Source organism: Platalea leucorodia, assembly GCF_965183815.1.
Source record: "Platalea leucorodia genome assembly, chromosome: 1".
In the NCBI taxonomy this organism is placed as follows: Eukaryota; Metazoa; Chordata; class Aves; order Pelecaniformes; family Threskiornithidae; genus Platalea; species Platalea leucorodia.
In genome coordinates this window covers 24,779,332-24,797,020 of record NC_138823.1, presented here as the reverse complement: position 1 = coordinate 24,797,020, position 17,689 = coordinate 24,779,332, and the positions used below count along the sequence as shown (strand labels likewise).

The following is a 17,689-nucleotide window of genomic DNA, read 5'->3' as shown; positions in this document are numbered from 1 at the left end:
TGAATATACCTGGGCAAATACAGGCAAGCTATTATTTACGGTAGATAAACAGTAAATAATTATAATATCCAATAACTGTCGGATTAATTCAGATTAGCAGTAGAATTTTGTCACTTCAGACATACCGTGGTTCCCTAAGGAGTTTTGTTCACAAGTCCCTTTTACTAAAGTGTCTTTGTGGGCAAATTCTTAGAGAACAATTTTTAAAAAATCAGAAAATAAATGGGCTATGGAATCAAATTTAAGACATTAAACATATTCAATTTTTCTAGTGAAGCCTATCCATTACTTATTGTTCTCATTACGCTAGAAAATCAAAGGAGCACCTAAAGCTGCTCATGTCCGCTAGTACCTCCAAGGAAAGGATGTCTGTGAAGACTTCCAACGTATTGGGGTGGTGCTCAGCTCTCTCAGGATTAGGCCTTTAGCAACCTTAAATCGCAGAGGGAGGGACTTCCACAAAGTATTGAGGATTTCTGTCCTCAGACTGGCCTGATACTCTTCCATTGAGATCCTCAGACTTCAAGAGCTTGCAGCAATGTCTTGAGCTGTAAAAATCCTTTCCAGAGCTGACTTTGAGAGCTGTGGTTTTCTGCACTCACAGCTGGGCTCACAGCATTATAGAAAGGAAAAAGCATGAGACATGGCTATGGAAAAGAACATTAATGGTTACTGTTAACATGATTTAGCTTCAGTTAGAATGAACAACAAGACGACATTTATACATGAAAAATTAGCTTTTATTACAAATGTTTAGTAATAAGTAATGATTTTTCAATTTTTTTTTTTTTCTTTTTTTACTTACTAAACCTAAACATACAAAGTCAGAAGCAAACAAGAAATTACTTGGTTAAAATCTTACTGAAGGTTAACTTGTCAGTAGTTCTATCAGATTTCCTGCAAGGCTTGCTTTTAAAATGTCTTATTTATTGTGCTATCAGCTTTCCTTTACAGAGATGCTCATCCTCCAGTAGAGATGTGTAGTCATCAACATGGATGATTCGATTCATTTATATAAACAGAAGAAAGAAAAAATAAGTTGCATCCATCTCTCAATATAAACCCTATTTCTATACATTACACTTGCACATAATTTAGAGCCTGATACACTGGCTTCTGAAGCCAAAGACAGCTCTTACACTGACTGCAGCATGCACCATATCAGAAGGGCAACATTACTAATTTCATATTAATTGGTGAAAGTATTCTTTGGTCACAAACATCCTATATCTACCCAGTGTACAGTATCTCAGAAACTATTTTTTGCCTGTTTTAAGTAGCTTGTTTACATTTTTATTTTACTCCATGGGTTTCAGATTTTTCTCCTGCATGTATAATCCATACCTGTGTGCATGCATGTGCACAAAATTTATTTGCGTTGTTTCTATGCAGGCAGATCAGGAGTGAAGAAAGGATGTCCTTTATCTTCTGATACCTTTCAGATGTCAGACTGCAACAGCTCTAGTCTAAAATGGCCTTGTACTGGAGTCCCTCTGGATAGGCAATTCATTTTTAGTGCACTGCATTACTAAAGTTTTCAGAATACACAAAATATGAACATTGTGATCATTTTATTACATTGTCTATTACACCGTAAAGCCACATTAGTCACAATCAAAGTCTTAGTTTTGGTGGGAAAAGTTTAAGAGAGTAAGGGAAAAGAACGCTGCTAATGATGCAAGCGAGAGTGTCTGGACAATGACACTTTGCTTAAAAGGCACACCAAGAAAAGGCAAGCTAGGTTCCTCTCCTGATGGTTTAAATCTGGTTTATATTTTTTCTTATACATATAGCTATGCATATATATATGTGTGTGTACACCTACACAAATATACGTACGCACACACACCTTTGAGTTTTTGAGAACAGAAAGTTCAAGAATTAGAAATTAATTTTAAATAAATAAGAACGACACTAATAGGGGGAGGTTGGTGCTGATATCTTTTGCTGCATTATGATTATAATCTAATGACAGAGTGATACGATTATACCGTTTTTTACTTTACAGCATTTCATTGTATAAATGTGAGGCGTAAGACCACCAGGTGCATTTATCTTGCCTCAAGTAATTTTCATGGATCTTCTGTGTTCTTGCTTTTTCATAAGGGATGGTCATTACTTTAAGAAACATGAAGAAAGTTCAGGGTAAAGTTGTTCTAACAATCACAATTAAAATTTATTTGTCTCTAGGGTTTACATGTCAGAGCGTGGCGTGCACGCAAACACACACACACAGAATGACAATGACAACAATGGCTGCATACAGCTCAAACCCAAGTACTGGTCCCGGCATGGCTGTAGTATGCTGATCTTGTAAAAACTTCTGTTTTCCTTTTGCCTAAGCTTTATGATATAATGCACCGTTTCCAAAATCTGCACTGTTCCATCTAAATGGTCCACATATGATGGCGGTAAATGTTAAGAGGTATGAGATGATTACTAACTTCCAGAAAACATTTAACAGAAGATGCCCATACAGTAGTCACCATTAAAAGTTTAACAGCTGAAGGCTGAATGTAAAGATCTTTTCAGCTGTATTATTTAAAGAAGTACGACTATCACAGTAAAGTTATTTACACAAAAGGCAACAAAGTAAAGATATCAATAGAGAACACAGTAGATTGTTCAGAAAGTGGATCACATTTTCTGCTAAGTCTGAAATATTTCTTGCAATATTGTAAATTCTGCCTACTAGATATCCCACAATATAAACCAGACAGAAGAACTTGTAAAAGATATTAAGAGCTTGGTCCTGCATTTCTGATTCCCCAAAATCTACCACAGAAGACCACAGGAATTTTGAATGTTTAGCGATTGCAGGACAAAACCCTCAGAGGACTGCAAAATGTTGCTTCTTTTCAGTACTTATTATATATAAAGTATTCAGTTGATTTTCTTTGGCTTTTAAATTACTATTCCCTTCATATCTATAATGTGAAACAAAATCAAACCAAACCCAAACCACTAATAACTCCCCTCTCCCCTTAAAACGGTGATAAAAAATTAAATGAACCAAAAAGCATATCGAGAAAGTGTAGCTGTTACTTCATTATAAAACTACGGTGCAAAATAGAGGTTTATACTGGTCAGAATTGCAATAGCAATTGGAAATTTACACTGAAGGAGTGACTGCAAGTATTGCTTCTCCTGAATAACAGAAAAATCAAAACTGATTAGGCACTTGTTTTCTTGTTTAATGAGAGATCATTCAGTGTATGTAAAAATGATAGGAATACTCTCTAAAAGAATGCTCTGTATATTGCTCAACTACAGCCACAGTCCCTGGTTCAGGAGAGCAGAAAAACATGTGCCTATTACTTATTTTATGCTTACATCCTACTGGTATGAATGGGCTGGATACATGTTCAAGTGCTGTCCTGAACTGGGATGCTTGCTGAAATTAGAGTTTTAAAAGATAATATAGTGGTGAGCTTCTTTTCATTATACTACAACACCAATTTTATCTAATCTGGCTCTGCTCTCCACAATATTATCCTAGTACTTCCTAATAAAAAAGAAAACAGGCATAAAATAAATAGGATAACCAAAGATTACATAATAAATACGCTACTAAGTGGGAGGAAAATACATTGCAACATAAGGCTCTGTAGTGTTGCACAATCAAGAAATCGTTTCAGGTGCTCCAAAACACAACTCCTAATGTACAACACCAAGTTACCATTATACACCTGAAAAAGATTGGGAAGTAACAGATTAAATTTCTATTACATTAAACATTTGAGAATATAAACAAGTGGTAATGTGTTTCACTGCCTTTGCAGAACAGCATATGTATGTTCTTTCACTGCTCCAATTGTCATTGCTTGTGAAGGAAAATTCAAAAGACTGGGTTTTTGAAAACTCTCATAATCGAATTCCTTCAGACTTACAAAGTTACCAGTGTCCACGCTGACTCATAGTATCATCTCTGAAAGTAAAACAAACTCAAAAATTTTGTTGCCTCCGTTTCTTTGCATCCATCGCATCTAGGATAGGTTGCCTCTTTGCAGTGTACCTCTGACGAAGCTCCTCAATTTCTCGTTCCATCATAGGGTCCAAAGCCTTTAATCGCATCTGTAATTCTTCTAAACTCAGATTCTTTAGCTGTAAAACAACCACCAAACAAACAAACAAAAACCCAAAACATTATAAAGATTAAAAACTATTTACAACAAAAATGAAAACCATCACCTTTCATAATCCTTTAGTTTACAGTTGCAATGTTTTTTATTGTTTTTTTTTTGGTTGTTTTGGTTTGGTTTTTTTTTTGTTTGGTTTTGTTGTGGTGTTTTTTTGTTGTTTTTTTTTTTTTTTAACACGCTTTGAGCATATGTATACACATATATAACTGTTTATATAACCAAAAGCCTTTAGTATGCTCCACAGTAAATAATTTAACAACATATGAAAACACAAACACACACAGTACATTTAATTAAAAAAAAAAATAAAATCACTTTGCAAATAAATATAGGGCTGGAGTTTAATTCATTAGGCTGGAAAAAAGCATGCCACAGTATACACCATTATATTCATGTATATAAATTATATTGCTTAATCAAATACTTCGAACTGAACTTCAGTCTCTTGTAGAAACCTGAAAAACAGGGACAGCTGCTGTAAGTAACAGTCTGACAGATATTTAGAGGTACTTTCTGATAAGAATGACAAGGCACCCGTCTTCCTCAACAGATTGCTGCCAGAACTAGTCAAAGCAAATTGCCAACAGAGTGTTTAAATAATACATGAAAAAATGTCCTGAATTCATGGGAGGGAGTTACCTTTGACCAAGCTCTTCTCTTTCTAAAAATATTTTCTCACAAATGTTAAACAGTGCATTACATTGCATTCATTAAGAGTGATGGGTCATATAACAAGTAAATCGCTTCACTGGCTTGCTGGCTGCTGCGAGTAAGCTGGAGTCTTGTCGGGTACTGAGGCACGTCAGGCACTACTGCCCCAGCTGCTCTTGCAGGGAAGGATCCACATTGGAAATACGTTCCTTTGGCTGGCCTATGTATTTTTTTTTCCCCCTTGATGAAGTCTAGTGCCTCTCTGCATTTTCTCTCTTGTCAGAATTGCCTATGTGCCAATTACTCTTCACCGAGTGTGAAAAATATCAACAGATTTCAAATAGCACAAATAATTTCATCCCAGTAAAGTGATAATCTATATTTTGTTTGCAAATATTCTGACATTGCAAACAAGCACACCACCTAACTCAAGGGCAAAAAAAAAAGAAAACATTTTCTGAATCATCCTATTAATGAGTCAATACTTTGTTCATGAATCTAGGGCAGTCTTCCATCAATACAGTCTGATCTGTTTTCCCTGAGGAATGAAATACTACTTTTCATCTTTATTTTTATCAGCATCTGAGGTATATAAATTAGCAACACGTATTGCTACATACAGTCCAAACCCCAGCCTTATGACTTCTACTAATAGACTACATCGTACATAGTAAACAAATAACTTAAAGTCTTAATAAAGAGGGAGTGAGATCAGAAATTCATAGAAGAGCATATAGAAAAAGATGCACATTTTCATGCAATGTCATTTTAACAACGAGATTCCTAATGAAGAGGAGAATTAAAATCCAGATGTCAAAATATCTTCCAGGACCAAAGATCCTTAGACTCCTATGAGCTTCAGAGACCTCAGATGCGCTCAGTAGCTCATCAGTAATGTCTGTCACTCCCAAGGACAAATGACACCTTTTGTTTCTTAGGAGGGGAAGAGTTGCCTCACAAGGAATTAAGTATCATCTAGTTTACTGTATTTCCCCCATTTATAATATATATTCCCCTGTTTAACTGATCCCAACACAGCACAGATAAGAGGAGCAATAACCCCATGGTTTTTAGCACGTGTGAGAGGAGAAACGTATTTGGGGCTCCACGGACCAGCAAATGGATTAAGGAAGGCACCGTGAATAATCTCGTGTGTGAGTGTTTTGTCAGAACTGCCACTGAAGGAGTCTCCTACCCGCTCTGGGCCAGCCTGGGCAGCCATTTATTCCCTCTCAGTCACCACTGTAGACATCAAGCTTACACTGCATAGAACAGACTCCAACTTAGGCGATTGCATAATTATTCTGTACTGAAAAATGTTTTTTTTATAAATTGTCAGAGAACAATGTGATGGGCGAGTTTTTATTTAAACTTCAATCAAGAAACAGAGCCAGCAAACAGAATTGAATATTCTTTAAAGATCACAGACAGCTGGGCTGGAAATTAAAATATAAAAAGAATGAGTTTTTAAATCCAGGGAATAAGAATCGTTCAGAATGATCGCAACCACATCACCCAGGGGACCCAGGGAGCCGCAGTACTCCTCTGTATGAATGGCTGATGCTCGGGACATTCAAAGGAAGTAAATAACAGAAAACAGGAACATTAGGAAATGGAAAATAGAGTTATGAAGGTCTCATCTATCTGGCATCAGATGCTGGACTAGGCAGGAACAGTCAGAGAGCTCTATGTACTATAGAAAACCACTTAAGCACATCTAAAAGCCACAGCGACTCTAGGATGTGTGTGTGTCCATGGATGTACGTGTCTCCTTGGTAAATTTCAAAATATTTTTTCTTGACTACTGCCTATGCTATAGATATTACCTCACGAAGCCCAAAGCCTGCAAAAGCCTAAATGCCGAATGCAACAGCAAATATATCAAATGAGATGCGCAGAAATAATTCAAACAAGATATTTGATTATTCCTATGTAATTTATTCCCCTGCACGATAAATACTTTGATTCAAATTCTTAAAGCGATAGAGCCCATGAGTCTCACTTTCACTTGCTAACAGTTCTCAAGTTAAACTACCATAAATAATTCCCCACAACTAGGGCTACCAGCATTAATGGGAAAAGAGAGGAGAGCGTTCAGCTGTGTAAGCTACAGGAATTCAAAAAGGCTTTAAATTATATTTTGATAGCTTTTTAAAAGCTGTAAGCTGTAGCAGTTCAGTAATCAGGATAGTATTTGTCTGACCATGATAGATAGTTCAATTTCTGCCACTCCAAATAACGGAATCAATCATGTCCTTCTGGAGATCAAACACCCACAATCACACAACAGACAGCAATTAATGTCAAGATGGGCCACCTCCAAGACAGAGGTCTTCAGTGACTGGAGTTTCTGGTAAAAGCATTTGCCTTCACTGGGACCCTTCATATCACCAGGTAATCAGTGGGTTTGGGGAAGCAACAGTCCGAACTCCAACTTATAATGCCATGAATCTATCAGTTACGTACAATAACATGTAATATTCAGAAAGTGTATGCATCTGTTTTACACACACATATAGTCTTTTAGAGTGGGTATGCATACTCAGTTTTCCAGTGGAAAAATTAGGTGTTTACAGAAAAAAAAAACCCTTTTCTCCTGAAAGGTATATTTCTTAACCTAATCACTAAAGGGAGTTACAATGTATAAGGGAAGCAAGGAAAAAAACAAGGCAAAACCATCTCCAGAGCCAGATAACACTGAATAATTTCTTCTACAACCCAATGGATTCTCGAGACACAGATGCACCCAAAGAAGCCCCGCTGAAATTCTCGACTCTGCTTTGCTAGAGCAAAGGAAGCTGACTTCGCCTACAAAGAGGCCAGCTAACAGCCATCCTTGCAGGGCGAGCTCCCCGTGGTGCACGCTGAGCGCCAGCAGCTTTTGCCTCTGCCTTCTCCTCTCCCTGATGTAGGGGAAATCCTGGCGGAAGAAAGGTACCCGTGCAGAAGGGAGCCGTGCATCAACCCAGGCTTCCAGTGGCAGAAGGTCCTTTCAGCCGCACCACCTTGAGCTGGGACGGGCAGCACAGAACCAAAGCATAACTAAACCTTTTAACTCAACTTACTCTGGTCAATACTAGTCTCAGGTCGATTGCATTTTTTACGCGTCTTCGAACAGTGACACACAAGGAATTCTTCCTCACATACTGATGTGGTCGTCTCTCAGAACCAAACTTCAGCAAGGGAAGTGCAACAATTTTTACTTTTTTGGTCTTTCAGTCTAACTTCTTGCATCCCAGGTAGATCAGCTTCATTTGGGTCAGTATTTTCAGCAAACCAAAGAATAATTACTTGCAGTCAATACTACTTCTGCCTGCAGGAGGACCCACACTGTACCTTACATATTTTGTTCGCAACCCTGGTCAAATCATACTGACGAAAATTCAGCCCAAAACAGGCACTTGGAAAATATATATGTGTTCCTGGCCACAGACCTGAGTTCTGTAGCAGTAGGCTGAAAAGGAACGAGATAAAGTACAACCAAAAAAGGACCTTCAGAAGTCATCAAGTCAAAGGGTGCAATGCAAATCCTGACTACCAGCTTCTGCCTGTGTCCAGCACAGGAGTCAGGAGGAAGGACATCTGAGATACTCAGTGGTGCTTGCGGTCCATGGATTTAGGCGAAGGGGTCTGGAAAAGAGTCTGGAACTCATTAGCCACACTTGGCCAGCACATATCCATAGCCATCCAAACTTTTCAGGGGGCGAAAGCCAAAGTTTTGGTGGATGTAGCACACTATAATCTTAATCCACCCTTGACAGCTAACAGAGGTAAATAAAAGCTCTAGGCCTGTGATGTTTTCAATATGATAAAATTAGATTTCATTAGTAATTCCATAATGCATGAGTTACCATTGCAAACCTCCAGTCTATCAAACTAAATTATGGAATACTGCCATTAAGACGGTGCAACAAAAACAAGCAAATGTATTTTCAGGGTTTAAATTGTTAAAGAAAATAGATATTCAATCAAAAAATAATCTGTATCAAGTCTGTTGTGTTTACTTGAAAAAACAAATTCTTCCTAGCAACTACTTAAATGAATCTTACAGATGCAACACGCCTTATTAGAGACCTTTGATTAAAAAAATATGGATTGTTAATACTGTATTCTGAGTCATCTATTTTCCCATCTGCTAGTAATTCCTACAATATGAACTATCAACAGAATGGCTAACAACAATAATTTTCTAAGGCAATTGCAGAAGTGGGTTGCCTATAGCACTTTCTAAAATTTAACCAGTGCATGCCTTGGATTGTTTTGTGTTGTTAGTGGCCTCAGGTAAGAGAAACTCTTTCTCTCCAGCTGTTCCCTTCCCTCTGCTGAGCAGAATTTTCTTTTCTCTAATGGAATGAGCTCCACTGATGATTTCAAACTCCTTTTTTACTAATGTAAAAGGTTAGACTTGGGTCAGGATCCAAAAGGTACAAGGTGGGCCTTTCTGACCATTTTTTCTGGTCTACAAATTCAAACTCAAAATCCATGAATCTGACTTACATAGCAGTTTTCTCAGGCCTGTATGCAAGGAAATACTCCATGGTTATTCCGTCTGTTCAGCTGCTCCTGTGCAGCAACGAGGGGTGAACTGCTGTATGTCCTGCGCTGATAGAGCAAATTGTGCTGACCTGGTACAAGCAGCGTCAGGCAACGAGCTGTCTGAGACGCACTGGCCACGCGTCAGAGCTCGGACTTGCTGTCATCCCCACCCCTGTTGGCACTACAGTGGGCAAATCAGTCACAAGAAAACAAACTTGGATGGGGGATTGAGTGAAAGCATTTCTTGCAGGGTATTTGAAGAGCAAGCCTCCTTGTTGCAAAACATGAAACATGGGGTTATACAAATATAAAAAGGATGTCATTTACTAGCATTATTTTTGACAATTTATGAGAGAGAAGGACCGACAACCAAACTTTCAAAAGCCAAAGTTCATCCCACAGGACTGCAGTTATCTTAAACATTTTTTGGGGTAAAATAAGCACATGACACTGAGAGAAAATTAAAGATGGACAAGTTCATGTAATTTTAAAAAGTCTCTTTAGGGACAAAATTCTATATAAATGTCCCATGATTAATTCCTATTTTCACTAGTAAAACCCCCTCTGCGCAGACATTAAAACTGTACAGTATTTTAATAACACAAAGCTAAACCTCAGTTACCACCATCAACATTTTTCAGCTCTAGAAGGCTTTTCTTAGCTTCATACAAAGTTACATTTCAATAGTAAACCACCAAGGGGGGGAAAAAGTTTTCTATAGCATTAATGCCTACTATCATTTGCATACCTTTGTTGAATACTGCCCAGGGCTTTCCTTTGAGCACATTAAGTACTGCCAATCCTAAAATTCCAAAATCATGAGCTGGGTCCTTCACCTTCATTAAATTACCATTAAAATTAGATTCCTAAAATAAGAGGTTTTTAGGAGGAGGGAGGTGTCTTTTTGTTTCCCTTTTCATTTCTGAGTCATGAGGAGGCAGCTAGAATCTAAATGTTTCTGCAATTAAAAAGGCTAAAAAGTTCAGGGGAAAAAAATCTAGTAGCCAAAAACTTTAATGAGCAATCCTTACTACGGGAACTGAAATCTAAATAAAAGCACATATTGTCATGAAACACAGTGTAAAATTGGCAATAATGCTAACTCTTGCCTGTTGCAATTTTACCCAGTTCCTGACAAAACAAGTCATGTAGTGTGTATTAATGCTTTATCATATCCTAAGCAGTTCAAATATCGTTTACATTGTTTTTACCTACTATAGCAGCTGATGTTCATGTAGTTGCGAGGTATGTAATTTTCACTAAAATAAATAGAACAATGTAGAAGTATCTGAACACGGGGAAATAAATGGCAAGCAGTGTATCTCAAAAACCTGGCAGCAGGTAAACATCCATTAATAAGCACCTTTGAGATCAAATCTTTAGTATCTGATGGATAATAAGTTTAATAAATAAAATTAATTTTAAAAGTGTACAGAAGGAAAAAATCCTACCATTCCCTCTTTCCTATGTCATTTACAGAGAGTGTATTGTTACATTACACAGTTGAGTCTACTGAAGCATGACACTTTAATTTGATATCACCTTCTCTTTAGAATTGCATCATCCATCACAGACATTTTTAAAAATTACTTTTAGAGTATCACAGGCAGAAATTCACAGTTTGAAATGCCTCAAGAGAAAATCTTGGTGTTTTTTTATATACTGTGATTTTCTATACCAGGCATCTAAGCTTAATGGTACAGTTAGCCCTGCAGAATACTATAAATGTTTACTGGAGCTCCCAACAGAGTAAATAATCTAAAGCTTAGGAAAAACACTCCATCTGGATACTCACCATGCTATTTAAGCTTGATTGCAAATATACCCACACAGTGCTGATAGCAAAGCAGCTACCACACCTGATCTAAAAATATACAGGATTTCCCCCCAACCCTTTCTGCCTTGGGAGAAAAAAAAACCATGGGAAGAAAAAACAAACAAAGACAAGACCCCAAAACACCTTTTCAAATATTACCAAGCAAAGATATAAAGCTTTAAAATGAAAAGGAATTCTTTAGCTAGAGCTCTTAGTGTACTAAGTAAGTAGTATCAAAAAGCCAGCATTTTATCTCTATTAAGCTGTAGCTCTCCAGGGCAAGTGCTTTTAGTTGTCCTTCATAATGAGCTCAGCTATCAGCAGGTACATTACAGTGCCCTTGAGTTCAACGTATCACATTTCAGCAAACTGGAGTTATCATTCAGCTATATAAACTCAAATGTTACCTTCATATTCAAAAGTTTTCTCAAGTTAAGGCACTGCCTCCTTGACATCCGATTCTTCCATGAGCGGATCATTTATAAAATGTTCAGAAAATAAAAGTATTACATTTTTGTAAAATTCTACTAATCTCATGTACATGCAAGCTGGATTAAGAACAAAGATAAAAACTATTTGGGATGAGAGTAATTTTAAAAAATAAAACCATTCAGTTAAGACCCCCAAACATCCTAAAGATAAAAGAAAAAAAAGAAAGATGTTCCCAGTTTTGCTAAAATATTTTGTAAATGCAAATCTATATTGAAAAGTAATGTTAAAGACGTAAGTAACATGAAATAGAAGTCCTGAGGTTAAAACGAAAGCTGTATTAAAATCTACAAATTCATGAAATACATAATGGTATCATTTAAAGCTATTTTTCTTCAATAGTTCCATTTAAGATTATTTTAAAAATAGAAAGAAAAATGGAAACACATTGAATAATGAGTTATGACACAACAAGATACATGCATGCACAAAGATAATCTTGAATTTAAAAGCAGACCCAGAAAAGCACTTAACCTGAAGAGCAATGGAAGAGCCTAGAAGAATTTTAAACCTTAAACTTCAACGTCCTAGTGAGGGACAATACAAGTGAATCTCAACTTTCTTAGAAGTACAGAATGTTGATCCTCAAAACTAAAACAAAAACAGATACAGCAAAACTAAATTTTCCTAACAGAAAAAGTCTGTTGGAGGAGAGACGCACCCCCAACCCAAAACATACATTCAAATTTATATCTTACTTGCTGAGCAACCTTGATTCAGTTATATTCTTTATAAGGAAGAAAATTCAGTTCAGTTTAAAACAGCCAGTTTAGAAAGGATCTAGGCAAATAACACATCATCTTTAATAAATGGAAAAATGATAGACATACTGTTTGCTGGGTTTTATTTTATTTCATGCAGAAAGCGTTCTGGTAGTCACGTACAACAGAGGATGGGTTTCAGCTACGTTCAGTACAAGATGGACAGGAAAAATCCTATAGTCCGGAAACTTAGGGCAATTTATAGGCAACAAATGCCAAGTTTTCTAATCCCTGGGGGAAGGAAGAAAATATAGCAAAGACAGCAAAACTGAGACATCAGTTGAAAGAGGCCTGCAAAACCTCAGAAAGAGCAGAATTCGAATATAGCAACTGAACAAAGCCAGGGCTAGGCAGAGAGATTTAACTGAGCTGTTAGTCGCAGCAGGGAGAATCATAGAATCATAGAATCGTTAAGGTTGGAAAAGACCCTTAAGATCATCGAGTCCAACCGTTAATAGGAGATCCCTGCCTCAGGAAAGGCGCACGGGTTACCGTCTTGGGAGAGGGATCAGGGAGAGGACGACAGCCAAGCCTACCTGAGCTTAAGCACCAACACACAGCCTGTGGACACTGCACGAGACCTGTAGCGATGTGGGAGGGGAGACACAATCCCCTTGCCCGAGGCTACCAGCATCTTTACTAGAGAGCAGCAAGTTTCATTTTCTGTACAACTTTAAGGATGTAACAGAAGCACTGTTAGCTTTTAAAGAATGAGTCTCAGTCTGTAGTTTCTCAAATTTTCTTTATTCCTTCCTCAATCGTTTTTTGGAAATCTTTTTTCCCCCCACAGAACTGCTTCACTACCTGTTTAGTTTGATGTGGTTCACAGTTTTCCTAAGCACTGAAAGAACTCAGCTTGCTAAAAGATTTGGGCTCCCAACGGCAGCGGCATGGCCCGTGGAGCCCCTGGACAACAGAAGGGCACTGTTCCAGTCCTGCGTCGCGTTCAGCAGCTCACCAGCCACACGGGCAGGAGGTTTCATTTGCTTATGACAGCTTTGATGTTATGAGAACTGATTAAAATTGTTTAGAAACTTTTTTATTGTGCTCAAGAACTGAGCAGATTTTTTTTTAAATCTCTTTACACCTTAAACAATGATTTATTAACTCTTCCTAATGCTGCCTTCTATTGAAGTCTTATCTACAAATCATACCAATCAGACAGATACTGCAGAGTTTCAGCTGGGTCATTAAAATGGATTTCGTTTTTCTTTTGTCAAAATGCACCAGCTCCACATTTGTGAAACACAGCTTAAACACTGACTATCAAATAACCTTTAATCAACCTGATGAAATCCACCTTACGATGGTCTAAATCTATTAGACAGCTACTGTCTTGCTTCTAATCCAGACTAAATTAGATCTAAAATAAGTGAATAAATATAGAAATGGATAATCTATCAAATAGCACCACTTAGCTAGCAGCTTTTAAATAATATACAGCATCTTTTCCTTTACAGACATGTAGTAGGCTAGTCTCACTACAAGTAATACACTAAGAAATATCCCGAAAGTAGGAAAATACAGAACAAGATAATAATTGATAATCATTCATGTCAAAACACATTAATTAAGCCCATGTACCAACATACAACTAAGAGCAATACTAAATTAAAAAACCAGACCACTCTCATCTTAATGAGCAAGAAATCCAGGCTATCTCAACACTGAACAGTAAACTTAACCATAATCTAATTCTATTCTCTAAAACACAAACCACTCTGTGAAAAGTGTGATGCTCACTCTGTATTAGTTTAGAAACTCCATTTATTCATTGAACAAGATGCAATGATTCAGCAGCATATTCACTTACTGAGTCCAGAACTGCCAAAATCATTTGCCAAAGAAATACTTTATTATCAAATATTTTGTCTATGACTCAAACATTAATGTGATCAAGCCAGAAATTAGCAGTTCTTTCTTACCTTCACAGTATTATCTCCTAGGAAGCTCTACAGCATTTGATCTATTTGCTTTGTCACAGAGTACAGAACAACACTAGTTTGTTTAATTAGGTTTTTCAGATTATAATCTGCAGATACAGTTGCGGTTTATTACTCAATGCAAAAAGGTACTGTGCAAGCTTTTGTGTCAACACTGTTCATTAATCCCAGTCCCAATTTATAGCGCTCACTATTCCACTTCGGCATCTCTGGAGTAAATTATGTCAATTATATAGCCCACAACTAGGGAATGGTACGAGCTCTGCAAACCCTTATGATGTGACCCAAGTCTCAGTAGAATCTTTCCGGCCTCTCTGCTGGTTTTCCAATTCAGCTCTTGAGTGATTATCTAGGCTTCAATTATGTTTCAGTTTTCTAGACTTAAAATCCATAAAGGAAAGGAAAATAATTATAAAATCTTATTCATTGCACAGTATATCAACAATGAAAATGCTACACATAGTGCACTTGAACATCTGTGATATTCAAGTGTCTGTAACTTCAAATCTAAATCCCTCTCCAGAAAACCACTGTTGGGAATTTAATCTAGGTTTTAAAATTGATTTAGTATTCATGATTTGGAAACTGAAGTAGAACCAAGGGCCTCATCTATATTATTTCCAACCCTAACTACCAGGGCAGGAAATAATGAGAGCTCCCATCAAGCTCCAACTCATGCCAAACAATCCATCCAGCACATTCCTAGACCATATAAAAAGGATAAGGAAAATGTGAGCCAGACAAATGCATTCCTCAAATGCAAGGTGTCAGTACTCAAACAAAATCTGTGCTCAATGCAGTCAACTGCTATACAGCTCACAAGCTCACTTTAAATAAAATTATGTGTTTCACAACCGTACTTTCAGAAATAATTAAAAGCCAAATTTGATTTCAATTTACAGTGCCTTGTAAAAGCAGTTCAATTGCTTTGACCATCTTCAGAGTAGTGCTTTTCCAAAGTAAAGATGAAAATATAAACGTTGAGGTTATTAAATACTCTTGCAATGTATTTAGAATACATCACTGGGGTTTCTGCTTACAGAACATCTATTCCTCAGTTTGAATGGTATCCTGCATTCAAAGACATCACACTGAAGAGAGACAAAGTACAAATTAATAGGACTGGTCCCATATTAAGTGTCATTGTTCAGAATTTGTAAGCATAGAGAGGGTGTGAACAACTCCCTCATCACCAGCAGATCTGATGCATATGCATGAGTACAAATGCAGGGAACATAGGTTTAGTGTCAAAAAGACTGCATATCTGTCCTGGACTTTCTCTGTTAAATATGAATTTAGCAGCACACACAGATTACTTCTTGATCCAGTTATTGCAAATGTCTGGATGTGGGCATTAGCATTTACTGTTGAAGAAAAACTACTCTCAGAAACACATACAAATATATAGCATACATTCTTGAACTGATGCTAACGAAATTCACCTTATGTGGTAGAAGGATGGGGGGGGGGGGAAATTATGAGTATCTTTATAACGTTTACATCCTGTCACAAGCAGAAAACAGCACCATATCAAATAGTTTAAAACCTGGTATTAACACATCACAACAAATCCTAAGAACCTCAGAAAATTAAAGAGTCCCCAGCATTGGTCTCCTCTCCCCTTTCCACCCAAAATAGAGAGATGTATTTTCATTTGGAAACTCAAACAATTTTCCGGGTAGATTCTACTGGTGACAGAGAAGTGGCTTTTGGCTTTAAGCCACCATCTTCTGAAAAGCTGTTACAGTTTTGAATACAAACTGCCTTGTTGAACTACCACACATATCGAGCAGTGGACCAACTAGCCAATTCTTTTCTCCCAGAAGAAACAAACTGCCAGCTCAGTTTTGGATAGGGGAAAAATTATACCTCTTTTTCTGCTTACTTGCACCGCTGCTGGAGACTTTGCATTCTTATGGTCTGAAATCAGAGTGTAATCAAAGACTGGATGTCCCAGCATCCTATCATCAGAGAAGTTACACTAACAATTTAAGAATGCTATAGACATGAAGGAGGCAACGTTTTGTTGGGGGTTTTTTTGACTACACTGAAAAGGTAAGGTTCTGTGGACCTGGTCCATCAGTTCATTTTTAAAAATAAGTAATTTTGATTGCTTCCATTTTCATTAGTGATTCTGACTTTAAACACTTATTCACAGAGGTATTGGCTTCTTGCAGCCCTTACCCATTTCAATCTTTCATTTCCATCAATATCTTCCCTTGCTTTAAATACAATCTTAGAGAAATATCTCATTCTGTTGGTTTTGACATTAATATCTCCAAACATCTTCCATTCTGTGACTTTGTACTTAGGACATCTGATGGTCTGTATTGCACAGAGAACCCTAGTAATTATGAACTAAATGCTGAGTAACCTGGTTGATGATGATGTTGTTAGAAGGCCAGTCACGTTTACCAGATCCTGGCCATTAGAATAACAATAGCAAAGGAGTAGTTTCAGTAATTTAGCAATTTCTCCTACTTCCACAAATGTATTCTATTTATACTCTCATAAGTAGCAACACATTACGTAGCATAACACCTTGCCTAGAAGCAGCAACACTGCAAAACTACAAGGTAATTTAACTTAATCATATTAATTTGCTTAACTATGCTGAAAATATTTCCCCTCTTGCTCAGCAATTTAATATCATGCAAAATTTTGAAAGCAATATTGCTTGAAAATTGACAGATTTGCTATTTATTGTTGCCATAACAACCACAGAAGATTGTGTAAGAAAATACTGAGCAATAAAGGATGAAACGCCATAGAAACAGATAAGAATAGAACAAGTTGTGTCAGCACTAGCCTGGAGGAAAATTTTAGGCACAAACAAGTTCATGGATAGAATTATGAAAAGGTGGAGAAATAGAAAAAGGCAGTTAAGGTGGGAAAAATCAAAAAGGTAGTTATATGGCATACTACCAGTGTTCTCCAACAGAGATTACATGCAGATTAGTTGAAACCTCCAAGAAAACTAAAACACATTAGATAAAAATTCAGCAAAGATCATGACAGAAACTTGTTTGTTTTTTTTTTTTAAATCTCTCTTGCTTATAACAATACTGCTGCAGCGTTGCACGATATAAATAGTTAAAAGCCCTCAAAACCAGAATACAGTAATAGCTAAATTGCTGCCAGTTCTACATGGTTTTCTAAAATTCCCTCCAGCAGAAGGAACTGACAATTGACTTAGGAAGTTATGAAGGAATTCAAATGTAGGGATCTATTTTCCTGTAGGTCAACCCACTACTGCACTGTATAATAAATGTAAACATGAAATGATATCATTTAATCTCTGCTCCTCACCTTTCCAACGACCTTTCAGAGAAAACATCCTGGAGCCTGAAT

At 37.1% G+C, this 17,689-nt stretch overlaps 1 protein-coding gene across 1 annotated transcript in view; it reads right to left on the bottom strand.

The window, feature by feature from the left end:
• Positions 1-776: 776 nt before the first annotated feature.
• Positions 777-17,689, bottom strand: part of STK3 (serine/threonine kinase 3) — a 137,758-nt gene continuing 120,845 nt past the window's right edge. The window contains exon 11 of the mRNA XM_082319584.1: positions 777-4,104. Coding sequence (XP_082175710.1) covers positions 3,946-4,104 — 159 coding nt within the window. The 3' untranslated portion in view covers positions 777-3,945. The remainder of the gene's footprint in view (positions 4,105-17,689) is intronic.